Genomic DNA, 14,775 nt, shown 5'->3' with positions numbered 1-14,775 from the left:
TACTATTTTTAATTTACATAAATGATTTACCAAATTGCATTAGTTCAGGAACAAAAGTCAGATTATTCGCAGACGATTGCATAATATATAGAACAATAAAAACAAAACAAGATAGGGAAAGTTTACAAAGAGAATTAGATGAATTACAGAAATGGGAACCAAATTGGAGCATGTCTTTCCACCCAGAAAAATGTCAGTTGTTAAGAGTAACAAAAAAGCTAAAACAAAAAATTATATATATCAAATAAGAAAATAAAACTAAAATGTTATTTAACCTTGGTTCGGCCAATAATAGAATATGCATCCTCTGTTTGGGACCAATCAACTCAAGAAAAGATTAAGAAACTGGAACAGACACAAAATAGAGCAGATAGATTCATAACAAACGAATATTCACATTTGACTAGAGTAACACCTTTGGTAAAATCACTAAATTTAGACAGAAGACTCAAAAGTAAAGTAGCAATTACACATAAAACACTGAACCATAATCTTCAAATACAAAAACAAAATTTAATAGAATACTCAGAAAGATACAAAGATAAAGGCAGATTCCTCGTCCCATATGCTAGGACAAATTTGTACAAATGCTCCTTCTTCCCTAGTGCTATTAGAGCATGGAATGGGTTGCCTGAGCTAGCCAGGAAAACCAGTGAATTTGCAGAATTAATATGCATGACTAAATGCATGATGCGTAGGACGTAATCTTCTTTTTTGAAGTAACGTCTGTATTATGTATGGTAAGAAAATTCTTAACAAATCTGGTAAACCTATTATCACAGTATTTTATATTTGGTATCAGAGGTAAATAATATTATAAATAACATTTCATACATTTAATTATTATTAAATTTCGCCTTTTTTAATTATGTTTTTTAGCGGCCCCCAAAAGGGGAAAAGACGCTTTTAGTTTTGTGTGGCCTGTCTGTCCATCCGACCATCCCGTTTAGATCTCAGAAACTAGAAGAGAAAATAAAAATCGGACATCATGATATTTTAGATCATTCAAAGTATTCAAAGTTCTGATGCAACGGCTACTTTTTTTCTTTTTCGAAAGTGAACCATCTAGTTTTTTAAATTATCTATGCAAGTAGATTTTTAAAAAAATCACTTTTCAATGAAAAACTTTCGGTAAGGAAACTCTTTCAAAAAGGTCACTATGTCTTCATTAATAAATCAAGCTTCATTCATAGATTCCAGCATTGGTACAAAAATAATTGCATCTAAGGTTACAATGGAAAAAGTATCAATGGATCATTATAATGTGGCCGCAGGTGACTAGCTCATAGGCAGGGTAAAGAAAAATACTGCGACAAAAGCATTTTAAAACTGGTATTGTATATATATTTATATTTTATATATTTATAGCTTTTATATAGCTCTACTTTCATGCTTATAACATGCTCAGAGCACTTTGGTCCAATCTCATTTGTGGACCAGTGGGGGGAGGGGGTATTTAGGAGTTGGTTTTCCGTGCTGCCCACAACTCTGCCCCAGTCGGGTGTCGAACCTCGAGCCCCCTTCTAGGTAGCCAAGCCAAGATAAGTTCAAGGGCACTTAGCCTCTAGACCACGCTTGTAACATGTCAGATAAAAAAAATTGTAAAGATTTTTATCTTTAATTGCTTTGTTTTTTTTTTTTAGAACGTTGAGTTGCGTTCCTTGGGACAGTAATTGATACTGAGATTTAAATTGTATGAATATAAATTGTAGATCGTTTATTGAGTTTCTATTGCTACACTGATTGCTATGTTTGATTTCATTGTTTTTATTTAATACATGTTATTTTCTTTCATAACTCAGTGTGTTAAATTTTCTGTTTATTTGTTTTTTACTTGTTTCGGATGATCCTTCAGAGTTGAAGATAATTTACTTCCTAGTCCAAACCTCCCGCAGAACGACGAGGGATGGCAGCGGGCAGGGTATGAACCTGTATAGTAAATATACATTTAACGCACCAAGCTGTAATGGGCTTAGAGAAGATGTTTGCAGTCATAATATTTAAAAAAAAATAACTTTCATATTTATTCTTATATTATTATTTTTATTATTATTATTATATTATAAGTTGTATTTTGAATAGAATAAAGACTCTTGAAATTCCTTTGGAAATGATATGTTGTGCACTAATGTGCACGCAGTTCTTAAAATGATCAATAAAAATGTTTTGGTTTCTGTGTTCCATTGTTATTATTTTTCTTTATGATTGACAGCACACTATAGTAGCGGTACAATATAATTTTGTTTTCTTAAATAGCAAACTAAAAATGCCAAAGCTAGTTGTGAATATGTTGAATTTAAAGTAATGCATTCATCTGGTAATTCTTCAATCTATTTTTGTTTAGTTGATAAATTAGCCAATGCTTATGTTTCAATACTAATTGTTTTTTTACTTCTCCTATTTACGGTAATTATCAGTGTTCATATTTATGATTAATTATCTAAATTTTTCTAAATATTAATGAAAATATTAAAGACATACAACAAACAACCGTACACCTAGTTAAGAGACAGTAGTCAGCCGTCTTGCACAATTGCTCTCAAAAGACCAAATTGCAAACGTTTTGTGATAATAGCTTCAAAAGGAAGGATGTGCTATTATATGATATTACGCCATTGTTTGTTGTTTATGTTTTGTGCGAAAGCAAAGGATCGACCGGAAATAAATGTTAGTTATATATGTCTACCATAGACATAAATAAATATAGACTGGCCGAAGGAAGTAACTTCATGTAACTTGAAAACATGTACATCTATTGTATTCGGATTTCCGAATTATGAAAAATTGCATGATCTTCATTCTTAGAGATTAAACAAAACTACAATGCCTCCTTATTTACAATATATACAGGTGTGTGGCTGAAATAGATATGAATACTTAACTTTTATACTGCTCATAACTGCTGTATAAAAAAGTGCACAAAATTGCAAGTCACAAATTTTCGTTTCATAAAACTCTTTAATCGGCCAGTCTATATTTATTTATGTCTATGATGTCTACCTTGATAAAGACAGTCTCGTTATTATCATTATTAATTAGTAACGTCTACAGTAATTTATTATTAATCTGTGACAACATAACACGTTTGGACAGCAATATAAAATAAAGTTGAACAAAACAAAATATTTTTAATAATCACTAGATTGTCAAAAATATAAAAGCTTAATAAGCAGTCTACTCTAATCATATTTATAAATGAAGGTTTTTATAGAAACATTTTTATCTTAAGCACATAGATACTTGTACATTAACATTGAGACTATCGAACAAGTTCATTATACAGATGGCATTATTTCATGAGTTCATGAATCGATAAAAAACAAAATCAACACAGTGCAATATTTTCACTTATAATATACAACAAATACTTTAGAAAATATGCATGGTTTATTGCTATATATAGCGTGTAATCAATATATATATATATATATATGTACACACATATATATGTGAAAAAACACAGTGCAATATATATATATATATATATATATATATATATATATATACTTCAAACATTTAAATGTAAAACTTTATGAAGACCTATATATATTTCCATGTTTAAAGTTGGCATTATTTCCTAAATACATCCACGCTACTGTAATTGAGCCCAGATGTCAAAACGCCATTATGAACATGACTGTTAATGATCCCAACACAGTAAGCTCTGGCCCCACTACTTCCTGAACATGTACATGTTGTATAGATTAATTTAGTCATGTCAAAATCTTCATTGTATTCTCTGACTTTGATATGCTCGGTCCACTCGCCGATACTGACCTGTTTAGCAAAGCCATGAGGATGGGACACAATGAAGGTTAATTTGTCTGCCCCGAACTTGTCCAGAACTTGACTCCACAGCAAGTCCTTCTTGCCCGCCGCCTCGTGTAGTCTCTTTCCTATTGTCTGATCACATGTGATATACTTTAAATAACACTTGTCTCTCTGAAAGTCAACGCCCTCGAGATCGACCTTCTCGAACGTAACTTTTGGGCTAGCGTGGTCATCCAAAAACAATCTACAGGAAGTGTGTTGGGCCTCGTCGACAACTACATGAGCAGCTGTGTGTATTTGAATTTCCAACCAGACATTGCTTGGTTTGTCTGACTGTTGACATTTTTCACACGGGCATGTCTTGTAAGGCGCTTCATAACTTGTGCTCGTGAAAGAATTATAGGAACTTCCAGTTGGATGAAATCCATGTCCATCTTTATACATAAACAAATCCATTTCACCAGTGCCTGTCCTCAAAAAGGTCTGTCCTTTATCCTTGTAAAAAGGATACTCTTTCTTCGTGTCAGGCCAAAACTCGGGTCTGTTAGGACTTACTTTGCTCACGGCCATTCTGACTGTCAGCTCAGCCACAACTTTGATCAACTCAAACAAATCATTGTCACGATAATGTTCTGGTAGATGTTCTATGGTAAAAGCTGTAACTGGGATAAATAGTGCATGGTCAGGATTCTTTGTACAACTTGTAAATTTCTCATGTAGACTATCTTCAGTTTGGCCTTGACATGCCTCACATTCATGTTCACCTTAACACAATAAAAACATTTTAAAAACTACATTTTTTTAAAAACACAATATCTTCTTAATATCTTGTAGAGTACCTTTTTTTCTTCTAGATAACAAATTAATGCTAATTTAAAAACAAGATAACCATTAAAAAAAATACATTTTTTAAAAACACAATACTCCCATTATTAAACTTAAAATAGGCCTATAATAAAATAATTTTCTAAAAAAAAATTTTTTAAAAATATATTTCAAACCGAGTATGAAACCTGTGACACCAATTACTCATTGAAAGTACGTTGTTTCTTGTTCGGCCAGCCGGCGATGCATATTTTGGTGATTAGTTATTGGTATGTTTATTATATGGACATCTAGATCTAACACTAGACTTACACTTCTGATTTAGAATATATTGGTATGTTTATAATATGGATATGTAAATCTAACACTAGACTTACACTTCTGATTTAGAATATATTGGTATGTTTATTATATGGATATGTAAATCTAACACTAGACTTACACTTCTGAGTTAGAATATATTGGACACTTCTGAAAATATACTGGTATGTTTATTATATGGATATGTAGATCTAACACTAGACTTAAACTTCTGATTTAGAACTCTTAAGACTTAAGAACTAGTCAAGATCTAGATCTACTTCTAGATCTAGAATCTAGATTTAATCTATATTCGATTTACGTAAAAAAACTAAAGCAGCTTTAAATTTACTCAATGGACCTCATTCACCAATCGTTAACAAACAACATTTTGTCACGTGATAATATTGATATAACAATGAAAATAAAACTTTTACGTGATAGCCTGTGTGTATTTAAAATTAGATCGTCATTTGTATAGAAGAGATAGAGAATCACATGGCTAAATGTTGTTTGTTTACGATTGGTGAATGAGGTCCATTATCGTATAGTTTTGGTACACTACGGCTGACTGCGCCATATTTTTAGCGGCCCCCGTAAGGGGAAAAAGCCGCTATTAGGTTTGTGCAAAATGTCCGTCTGTCCGTCTATCACACTCAGATCTCGAAAACTAGAAGAAATATCAAAAATATTATTTCATCATTAAATGCGGCTTGAAAAGTTTAGGTGCAACGGCTACTTTTGGTTTTCTAAAAGCAAACCGTTTAATTTATAAAATTAATTATGCAAGCGATTTTTTCATAAAAATACACCAATTCTAAAACAATTACGTAAATGTAAGGGAGGCAATGTTACAATATGCTAACAAAGATGGACAACTTTTGTGTATTTTCAGTATTACTAAGTCAAATATATTTTTAAAATGTACAGGAAATGTTTACAACAAATATAAATAATAGTTAAAGATGTTTTTTCTGGTCAACTAGCTGCTAAAATTAAAAGAAAACATTTCTGTTTGTTTATAAAGGCTAATAATGCATTTTGTATGTAAATATCACGCACATTTTTTTTAATGGACTTTTTTATGCAGCGATTTTCGTGCAGTAGCGTAACGTCGCTACATGAGCAGGTGCTAAACCAATTCCTTAAACTTTTTAAAAAAATCAGATTTTATTTATTTTTTGTTTAGTGACCCCATCCGAATAAAAGAAGATTATTTTTGTTCCGGATTTTTTTGTGCAAAACTAATCAACCCCAACAAATGTTTGTTTGCTCTTCTAATTTATATTACATACAATTTCCATGCTTAAACGTTGCAAAAACACATTATCAAAAATATGTTTTTCCGTTTTTTATGTAAATAGCATATTAATGCTAAATCAAAATCTCTATACTGACTTATATTTCATTAAGTGTAAAAATGTTCCGGATATTGTTTTATAAAACATGAATTATGCCTAATGATTGTTTGAAATCGCATAATTTACTAATATTACACTTATATTATTTGACAATGCGTCACTATAATTTGATTATCAATATCAAATTGTTCCGTGTTTTCATCTTTTAACAAATTTTAAAAATATCGACAATAGGTTGTGCAGGGCTTAAAAAAAAAGTAATTTACTAGAATTGATTACTGAAAATTACTTTTTAGACATTTAATTTTCTTGCTGAAACATAACATAGAAGTTTTGTAATCGATAAAGAATGTTCCGGATTTTATTTCTAACAAATCGTCGCCAGAAATGTCCGAATTTATTTAAAAATCTACTAACGCCAAATAATTGGTTGAACTTCCTCTTCTAATTAATAAACAAATAATCTTCTCATTTACGAAAAAATGTTTTTACGGATTTTTATGAAAAGTATTTTAACTCACTACTCTCTTACAGTACATTTAACTTTCTACCTAAAACATTAAAAAATCTAATTATCGTTAATATTATGTTCCGATTTTTAAGGAAAACATAATTCAAACACCAAAGTAAGGTATGAAAATCTCTCCACATGGCTGTAGTACATCTAATTTTTATACGAGACCATCCAAAAAATTTAATTAACGGTATTACATTTATCTGAAATTCTCTTTTTCTTTTACTATTTATACAAACATCCGGAACAATCTATTATATAAAATTTTCAATTGTGTTCATACCTAAAATTATTGCGATGTAGTGAAACGTAAAATAAAGGTTAATCAATTTTTAATAACTTTTAGTTGTTTTTTTTTAATATCAAGATGACGGACAGACCGACTGACGGATAAAACGCAAAAACAATGCGGATTTGATCCTCTTTAAATAAATTCTATTAGAACTCAGTGCACCAATGTCTATGAACCCTCGTTAAATATCTCGTGTAAATAAAGACATTTTTTTATGGTACCTATACTAGCCTATTGTGAGGTAATGGAATTTTTTTTCTTTGACGTCATATGGAATGAATTCTTTAAATGAAATGCTTAAAGAACGCACTCGGTGCACCAAAGTCTATGAACACTCGATAAATGGCTCGTATTGATGAAGGCGATTATTAGTCTAGCTAGACCGTGTGACGTAGTGGTTTTTTTTCCTCTGACGTTATATGGAATCAATTCTTCAAATGAAATGAAAAAAGAACTCGGTATAGTAATGTTTATTAAGCCTCGTTATGTGACTCGCGTTTAATAAAGGAATGATATCTTGATTTAGATCTAATCTAGATTTTTTAAACTAGATCTAGATTTTTATTACAGTATATCTAGATCTGGATTTATATTCTAATTAAAATTATTTTAGAGTCTAGAGTTTAGACTAAAATAGACTAGATTAAGATGTAGAATTTCAATTTCTAAACTTAAAGTGTAAAAAAAAAGTGTAGATTTTCATTTCCAAACGTTTTGATCAATATTGCAATGTTTTAATATACTAAAACTAATCTACTATTTTTTGTTTAATTTAAATTTACGGCAAATGAATCTTTGAAACATTATTACTTTTGACCATCAAAATTAAATCACTTCTTGAATATTATTTGCGAATATGCAGATCCGACAGGGATCCGACTTCGACGGGGGTCGTCTCTGAGTTTGTGTAACACAAACTCTCTTTGTAATCTTGTTTTATTATTATTATTGACTAATTCCAATAAATCTAGACTTAGAAGACATAGACTTAAAATTTCCTGGACATTAATTTATCATACTCTTGAAGTCTTGAATCAATAATGCCTTTCATTCGGAAATTCCCGAACGCGATAGTCCTTTCAAGAACGCGATATTGGCTCTAGTTCTAAATATAGTACTCGTGCCAAATTTACATTAAACGATTTTCCACATGTGGCCAACGAGCTAGTAATTCTTTTCTCAGCTATATACATTAACGGTTAAATTTTTAGAAAAATCGTTACAATCGTTTTTTTTAGAACCGTTGACCATGACCATGCAGGTTCCTTGCTAGTTCCAGGTTCCATGAAGTTCTGACTTGAATAGAGGTACTGTATGAAAGGAACATGTTTTAATACCGCTGTCAAGAGCCGGGGTGTGTAAGATGTGAGATTGTGTGTGTGCTTATTTATTTTATTAGTTGTGAGTGGTGAACTGTTTTAGCATGGGGTTTTTTAAGGGGGGACAATAGGGTTTCCTGTAGTCAGTCTACCGGCAGTTGGTGTGCTGATCTGGTCTTGGTCTGAACTGTGTTTTGAGGGGATGTATAATGTATTGTTCATGTATTGCATAGGGATAATGTTTTAGCTCTCACTGACTAATTACTTATTACTTATGATCTAGATTGTATGTTACCTAGCTATATATGTGTATGGTACATTTTAAACCTATTACACTAATTGTTGAGAACAATGTATATAGCACATGAGAGTCTTGTAAATAAAGTCTGATATATAATACCTCAGTGTTTCTTAGTAGTATCTAAGTGGTTTATACTAGATTGCTATACAACGATAACTACAGGCAACATTCCTTTATTACGCTTACACCTCACTGATTGAATCCTACCTCTACACGAGCTATCTCGAGTATAGAACTAAGAACCCAGGAAGGTTCTTTACAACCACCCAATCCCCACCCCACCGAGAAAAAAATACTGAAAGGAAAAATCGACATTATCGACTTAGATCGAGACATGGAAGACGTTCCTCGGTATTCATGGATTCAACTCTTGAAGGAATGCGGAAATATCAGAAGACGTTTAGTCCTTTCAAGACAAATATTTTCTAGTTCTCCAGACAAATTTTAAGTTTATTTCTTTTTATTCTTTGAAAAATTATAACTGTCAAACTAGAGTGTTCCTAGTGTGGCCAAGGAGCAAGTAATTCCACACATTCACACAATACACACACTACTTTTAAAAAGCCCACATTTAAAAACCACGAACTTTTAGCCCTTCCACTTTTTTTTTTGTCTTGCACCTCTAAATAATAACAGGCCAGTAAAGCACAGTTTTACATAACAGGCCAGTAAAGCACAGTTTTAAAGAAAAGATTCCCTTCTTTGAATCACCTGTGGCATCCTAGCGTAAAATTATTTGCCCGTAATACACAAACATTTTACCCGTAAATTATATAAATTTTAATTTATAAATCTACATATTTGTTTTTCTTCTTTTGTCAAGCATCATCATCATCAAACTCCATTAGAGTGAGGGCTTGAGAGGCTCAAATCCTCTCTTGCAAAAGCCCTGGACAGAAACCCTGCTGTCTTGCGTAGTGCATGAATGTCGCCATACAGGTCGAGAATTTTGGGTTTCCCAGACCTGTCGAGACGGAGATCAGCAAGTCTGGGGCAGTCAAACAGAATATGAGGCACGGTTTCCTCTTCTATCCCGCAGCGAGGGCACCGTGAATCGAAATTTGGCCATAGCCGCGAGAAATATGAGCCAACAGGACAGTGGCCTGTCCTGCACTGTGCTATAATAGCTTGCTCAGGCCTGGACAGCCTCCACCACGGGGAAGTGCGGTCAGGGCGCCTCATGCGCTCTCAGACTCCACGGGCTTTTTGGGACTTGTCCCAGCACTCAAACCACTTTTCCATTTCTGTTTTTTGTATTATAGCCAGGGCTTGATGAAAGCTTACAGCCTGATCAGTGGGTGGAATTTGCCTTCCCTGGTGGGCCAAAGAGTCTGCGATTGTGTTGCCAGTCACACCTATGTGACTCGGTACCCACTGCATTATTACAGGGGTGCCATAACGTTGTTTGATGTTATGTGAAGCCATGATGACAGTGTTGATATTTGGGGGCCATGGTCCGGGGCTTTGCAAAGCATGTAGTACAGATTTTGAGTCAGTGACCACAACAATCTGTGTTGCCCTCAAATGTCCCTCGCCGAGTTGAGAGTCAATGACTTTTAAGGCTTCACAGACTGCCATGGTCTCCGCATCAAAACTGCAAACACTACCACATGGTCCAAAGATTTTGACTGTGTGAGAGCCAAGAAAGTCGATGTAGGCTCCATAGCCTGCTTTTCCAGAATCTATTGATGCCGATCCATCAGTGTATGCCAAAATAGCACTGGGCTTGAAGGTATTAATGGTCTCCAGAGCTAGGATTTGAAGGTCGTTAGATGAACGGCTTTGCTTAGTGGCATTAGGGTCTACTAATTTCAAGCGTATGTCTGGGGTCGTTGGGCGACACCAAGGGAGAAGGGGATGAAAGCGTTGAATGTTTTGTCGGTTGGTGGAGAGGCCAGCTTCATCAGATAGTCTAGTGGCATGATGCATAAAAGACTGCATCTGTCAAGCATAGATCTTCACTAATCGTATCATAGGAATATATATATATAAATATATATATATATATATATATATATATATATATATATATATATATATATATATATATAGGAAGAGAGTATTTTAGGGTAGAAAAAACGTTTGAATGAATGAAAGATAAGAATGTAATGAAGATTAATTACTAAACATAAAACACTGAACCATAATCTTCAAATACAAAAACAAAATTTAATAAAATACTCTAAAAGACACAAAGATAAAGGCACATTCCTCGTCCCATATGCTAGGACAAATTTGTACAAATACTCCTTCTTCCCTAGTGCTATTAGCGCATGGAATGGGTTGCCTGAGCTAGCCAGGAAAACCAGTGACTTGGCAGAATTTAAGTCATTGGTTAATATGCATGAGTAAATGCATGACGCGTAGGACGTAATCATCTTCCTTTTTGAAGTAACGTCTGTATTATATAAGATAAGATAAGAAGATAAGATAGACACACACTAATATATATATGTATATATATATAAATATATTATATATATATAAATTGCGGAGAGGTTTAAAATCCCCCACGCACACCGAAAATATATGACATGACATTTGTGGGCCGGTTTATATGGTAAAGCCCGGGACGATTTTGGTACCCAGTCCGCCACTGCTTATAGTCATATAGACCTACACGCTCACACATTTAATAGACCGTAATATTCACATTGACAATTTTTTTTTGCATTTTAATGTTCAAATTAGAATAGAGGCCTTTTCCTAGCTCTAGATCCAATGGTTCTATAAATGTGCTACACATTATCATTCACTTAAGTCTTTACATTACAAACTGTAGACATTTTTTTTCCACTTACATACACGCTTTCGAACAGATGATTCGTGTTCTTTGTAGAAACATATTTAATAATCACACTAATTTAGGGATAATAACTCACTCTGAAAATTATTTAAATCTAGAGGAGAACTAGATATAGATCTAGATCTATGTAGACATAAATGTAGATTTTTAAAAATGGGACGAAAGAACATTTCGCATAAAAAAAGTTATTCATAACTGTTTAAGGCAGATGGAAATATTATATTGTACTTGAGACATTGAAATATCGGCTTCAAAAAACATATTGGACAGGAATTGCGAATAAAAAAAATGTTTTGATCAATTTGACCTCAGCGATTTTTATCTTGAAAATGGGTTAGTCGTTACAGGCTTAAGTTAAGTAATAACAGGTTAAATGTTCGTATTTTATCATCCACAGCGAGTGGGAGAATTAATGACAATCAGTGAGATATACATTAGGACTTTGAATTAGGCCTCTATATAGACATTAGGACTTTGAATTAGGCCTCTATATAGACTTTAGGACTTTGAATTAGGCCTATATATAGACATTAGAACTTTGAATTAGGCCTCTATATAGACATTAGGACTTTGAATTAGGCCTCTATATAGACATTAGAACTTTGAATTAGGCCTCTATATAGACATTAGAACTTTGAATTAGGCCTATATATAGACATTAGAACTTTGAATTAGGCCTATATATAGACATTAGGACTTTGAATTAGGCCTATATATAGACATTAGGACTTTGAATTAGGCCTATATATATAGACATTAGGACTTTGAATTAGGCCTATATATATAGACATTAGGACTTTGAATTAGGCCTATATATAGACATTAGAACTTTGAATTAGGCCTATATATAGACATTAGGACTTTGAATTTGGCCTATATATAGACATTAGGACTTTGAATTAGGCCTATATATAGACATTAGGACTTTGAATTTGGCCTATATATAGACATTAGAACTTTGAATTAGGCCTATATATAGACATTAGAACTTTGAATTAGGCCTATATATAGACATTAGAACTTTGAATTAGGCCTATATATAGACATTAGAACTTTGAATTAGGCCTTTATATGGAGGAGATAATGTTACTTGAAGAGTGCTAAAACACTTATACTTTTAGAACGACACATCTAATACAAATTTAACTGCAGTCATCCATTAAAACAAAAACTACTATACACTAAACAAAAGTGCAGCTTTTCTGCTTTATCAATAATTTCGTGATTTATTTTATAATGAATGTAAAATATACGATAATTAAGACTTACCAAATGTGTGGCTAATATCAACAGAGCTGACTGTCGATTGATTCATTTCTACCTACAAGATACAAAAAGGAAGTTATGTAATAATGTCCTCTATAATTGAATATCAATACAGTGTCTTTAAAGTATAGAATATATAGAAAATCGTTTATAGGTTCTAGATCAAGTACATACATAGTCTACCATACAAGATTAGGGTACTTACTTTTGTCAAAATTGGAATATTTTTTCAATGATAGTTATTGTTCTTGTTTTGAAATCTTGAACTAAACATTTGACAACAATAAGTTCAAATATATGGAAGTCAGCATAACAAAGAAAAACAACTTTGAAATGTTAAAAAAAATACGTCTTGGTTTAAGAAAACGTTATTATACTCATGAATCAAGTTAGACAAACTACAAACGCTTGAGAATCTGGAAGGTTTTTATATAAAGGTAATATTTAATTTATAATATAGAGTTTTACTTACGCTAAAAAAATTTTAGTACACTATCTTGTTGATTAACAGCGTTCGTGGCAACGAGAAATGGCCGCCGTTTGACAATTTTAAAGCAGACGGAAAAACCAGAACGGGTATTCCTGTTGTTAGCTTGTCACCAAGACATTTCTTTGAACAGGATGTATGTATTAGTACAGCGTTTTTTTTCTCCAAATATTGTAGATTAACGATATCCTACCTAGTGCAAACTGTTTATATTTATAATATACCCGTTGTGTGGACATCTTCGGTAGCTTCGGCTTCTGAATTATACACATTTTTACCTTAATAAAAATTGGTATTTAGAAAATGAATAATAAAGAAGTTTAACTCTGCTCTAATAAAATCCCTTTTAAGAGCCTTTGCCCCAGGAAAGAATTTTATCGCGTGACCAGGATGAAGGATTGGTTCTACACACCCGGGCGTGCTATTCTGCCTAAACGTGGCACTCGGGTGGAAACGATCATTTGAGGAAGTAATTAGGATAAACGAATAGCAAAACAAAACTCCTGTGGGAGTATCCAAGGGAATGTGAGAGTTTTCCCATTGCACGCTGCGGAGTTGAAAGAGAGCTCCCACGTCCCTATCGATAATCCATGCGCCGTTCCTCAAGGGATTATTACACTAATGGCGAGTCCTGCATGGTAAGCTTGGTACAACATATGAAAATGGCGGAGGTTCCTGGTGTACTCGGCCTTCGGCCATGCATTCTAGTCCATGCGCCCGGAGTGCCGGATGTATCGGAAATAGCAATGCTTTACATAGGATTTGACTTGTATCTCTTCCAGACAGAACGGTTGTTCAGGCAGGCTTATATGCCTAGAGCTCGAAGAGCCTTCGGCTCAGCTTTTTTGACAATCACACGGTTCTTTACAAACTCTTCTTTCTGGAGGCCCCAGTCTACAAGATGATAATTTAATCTGTGTGTGTGTATGCGGTTGTACATAGGGTTAGGGTTTACTTGGGCTACGGTTTGGGTTCAGCCGGAGGAGTTCCAGTTCAGGTAGCCTCAGCGTAGCGCCTGCGGTGTAAATGTCTGCCCAGGTAAGTGGATAGGCTCAGAAAGATATCATAGCCTTCAGTGGGCTAATATAGTTGTGCTCTAGCGAGTGTACTTGTTTTTGTGGTGAGGATGGAAAAAAGGCTTGCTAGCCCTGTCCTATCCGTCGCATTATTTTCCAGTGGGGATATTACGGTTGGTGATGGTTCCTCCACGGACCACGATGGTACAGTATAGGCATGGAGCTTGTCTTACCCTGGGCTCGGTATCCGGCTTCGCATGGAATAGAACCCATTGCATTGGCCCAAGGGACCGTGACCCATGAACAAACAGATGTGATTATACAATCATCTTGTGGACTGTGGCCTCCAGAAAGAAGAGTTGTAAAGAGCCAATCCTTCATCCTAGTCACGAGATAAAATGTTCATAGCAGGGATTTCTCTCGAACCTTATCGGAAATCTCGACAAGATTTGTTCATGAGTTATGAACAGATAAAGGGGAACAACCGAAAACCTCATCGACTACAGTTTAAATATTT

General features: G+C 33.7%; 1 protein-coding gene across 4 annotated transcripts in view; it reads right to left on the bottom strand.

The window, feature by feature from the left end:
• Nucleotides 1-13,611, bottom strand: part of LOC129928290 (uncharacterized) — a 58,909-nt gene extending 45,298 nt beyond the window's left edge. Inside the window, exons 1-4 of one of the 4 annotated variants that reach the window (XM_056042028.1) lie at nt 13,228-13,596; nt 12,961-13,021; nt 12,759-12,810; nt 2,337-4,535 (exon numbers count right to left, since the gene is read on the bottom strand). In XM_056042028.1, the coding sequence (XP_055898003.1) occupies nt 3,571-4,535; nt 12,759-12,804 (1,011 nt within the window). In that variant the 5' untranslated portion in view covers nt 12,805-12,810; nt 12,961-13,021; nt 13,228-13,596 and the 3' untranslated portion in view covers nt 2,337-3,570. Of the gene's footprint in view, nt 1-2,332; nt 4,536-10,832; nt 11,082-12,758; nt 12,811-12,960; nt 13,022-13,227 lie in introns of those variants that run through there. The other 3 variants (XR_008779877.1, XR_008779876.1, XM_056042029.1) reach the window with 3 other exon arrangements.
• Between the last annotated feature and the right edge of the window lie 1,164 nt (nt 13,612-14,775).

This window comes from Biomphalaria glabrata, chromosome 9, assembly GCF_947242115.1.
Source record: "Biomphalaria glabrata chromosome 9, xgBioGlab47.1, whole genome shotgun sequence".
NCBI lineage: Eukaryota > Metazoa > Mollusca > Gastropoda > Planorbidae > Biomphalaria > Biomphalaria glabrata.
This window is presented reverse-complemented; position numbering and strand designations above follow the sequence as displayed.